The sequence below is a fragment of the Gadus macrocephalus genome, chromosome 15, assembly GCF_031168955.1.
Source record: "Gadus macrocephalus chromosome 15, ASM3116895v1".
NCBI classification, from domain to species: domain Eukaryota; kingdom Metazoa; phylum Chordata; class Actinopteri; order Gadiformes; family Gadidae; genus Gadus; species Gadus macrocephalus.
The window spans coordinates 11950102-11952353 of NC_082396.1; the positions used below are offsets into that span (position 1 = coordinate 11950102).

Below are 2252 nucleotides of genomic sequence, written 5' to 3' on the forward strand. Positions count from 1 at the left end.
AGTCTCACTTTAAAGTGTCATCTTTCAATACGGCCGCTGTGTGTTGTTATGCAACAGAATCTTGAGTGTGTGTGTGTGTGTGCGTGTGCGTGCGTGTGTGTACGACAGTGTGGGCGTGAGGTCCACAGATTGATGGGAATGTGAACTGGACAGCGGTAGCATTTGGGATGTGGCTGGCGTCTGTAATCCACGTTCACCTGAACTCGAGTGCGGCGGGTTGTCGTTTGCGCTATAAATCAAATGCTGGCCAGCGGGGGCCGTGCCACCATTTGTTCTCACTTGCCTCTGGCTGGCATTGCAAACCTTACGTGCTCCTGTCTCTCTCTCTCTCTCTCTCGCGCTCTCTCTCTCTCCTCGCTCTCTCTCCTCTCTCTCCTCTCTCTCTCTCTCCCCTCTCTCTCTCTCTCTCTCTCTCTCTCTCCTCTCTCTCCTCCTCTCTCTCTCTCTCTCTCTCTCTCTCTCTCTCTCTCTCTCTCTCTCTCTCTAATATTTTGGCGTCCGCGTCACGTCTGCTTTATCCTCGCCCATGGTCGGATGTGTCGGCCGCTGCCTTCCCCTCTCGGGGGCTGTTTTGCCACCACCAAGGTGAGTCAGTCCCCCACCCCTCACCACCCACCGTAGGGCTGAGGGGTGGGGGGGTTAGGGGTGGTGGGTGGGCGGTGATGCATCCATTCCCACAGTGTTGCCGGGCCACTGGCTTGGCTCCGGTGGAAGAAAGAGAATGGGGGAAAAAAAGGGCCGACAGTTAATAGGCCCTGTCGTGATTTGTCAGCGAAAGCGGTCATCTGGCCGTACAACGTGTAATCACCCGGAGCAAGGTTAAAGTGCTTACTTGGGAGGACAAGGGGGCGGTGCAGCGGACTGCCCATGGTAACCCCCGCCTCCCCCGCACCCCACTGCTCACGCCGGCCGCGTGATTGGTGCAGAACAACGCACGGAAAAAATCTATAGCAGTGTTTCCATTTTTTAATGGCTTTGGATCCGGTGGAGTCTCATCACGGAAGTCCATCAGACTTGTGTGTCTTTCTTGTCTCTGACTTGATCCCCACACTACAACCAACAGTGTTTGTTCTTCATTGATCAGATAAGCTCCGACCCGGCCTTGCTAGCCCAACAAGTCAATGAGACGTGTTCACTTATTGTCCATGGATCTATTTGCCCTTACTCTCTCTCTGTGTCTCTCTCTCTCACTCTCTCTCACTCTCTCTCCTCCTATCTCTTTCCCTCTCTTTCTCTGGCCCTCTCTCTCTCTCTCTCTCTGACTCTGTCTCTGTCTCTGTCTCTGTCTCTGTCTCTCTCTCTCTCTCTCTCTCTCTCTGTCTCTGTCTCTCTCTCTGTCTGTCCTTCTCTCTCTCCCCCCATCCTCTATCTCATTCTCTCTCTCCTCCCTCCCTCTCTCTCTCTCCTCTCTCCCTCTCTCCCCCCTCATCTCTCTCTCTCTCTCTCTCTCTCTCTCTCTCTCTCTCTCTCTCTCTCTCTCTCTCTCTCTCTCTCTCTCTCTCTCTCTCTCTCTCTCTCTCTCTCTCTCTCTCTCTCTCTTCTCTTTCTCTTTACGTCTCCCTCTCTCTGCCCTTCTTCTTCTCTCCCCCTCTCTGTCTCTGTCCCTCTCTCTCTCTTTCTCTCTGTCCCTCTCTCTAGAAAGAATTCCTGGAAGCGGAGCGTGAGGAAGACATCTTCGCCCATCTGGGTCTTGAGTACCTTGAGCCTCAGCTCAGGAACGCGTAGGCCCGACATGCGCGCAGGACACCTCTGCATCCCCATGTTACCCCCGGCCGCAACAGCCTTGCTTTGTCAATCTATTTTCACCAATACTCACCTGAATTACATTCACTGTCATTTGTGTCGTCTTTGTTGACATACATTGTTGTTTGCTCTGATTCTACCTATTCTCCTTTCTGCTTTTGATTAAACGATTGTCTTTAGAACTCATCATGACTCACTTGTGGTGGTGAACACGGCCAATGAGAGAGAGAGAGAGAGAGAGAGAGAGAGAGAGAGAGAGAGAGAGAGAGAGAGAGAGAAGAGAGAGAGAGAGAGAGAGAGAGAGAGAGAGAGAGAGAGAGAGAGAGAGAGAGAGAGAGAGAGAGAGAGAGAGAGAGAGAGAGAGGAGAGAGAGAGAGAGAGAGAGAGAGAGAGAGACCGAGAGACGACGAGAGAGAGAGACCGAGAGACGACGAGAGAGAGAGACCGAGAGACGACGAGAGAGAGAGACGACGAGAGAGAGAGACGACGAGAGAGAGAGACGACGAGAG

General features: G+C 52.8%; 1 protein-coding gene across 4 annotated transcripts in view; it reads left to right on the forward strand.

The window, feature by feature from the left end:
- Positions 1-1929, forward strand: part of dntt (deoxynucleotidyltransferase, terminal) — an 87986-nt gene extending 86057 nt beyond the window's left edge. For all 4 annotated transcript variants that reach the window (XM_060072826.1, XM_060072825.1, XM_060072827.1 and 1 more), the window contains one exon: positions 1639-1929. In XM_060072826.1, coding sequence (XP_059928809.1) covers positions 1639-1725 — 87 coding nt within the window. In that variant the 3' untranslated portion in view covers positions 1726-1929. The remainder of the gene's footprint in view (positions 1-1638) is intronic.
- The last annotated feature ends 323 nt before the right edge of the window (positions 1930-2252 follow it).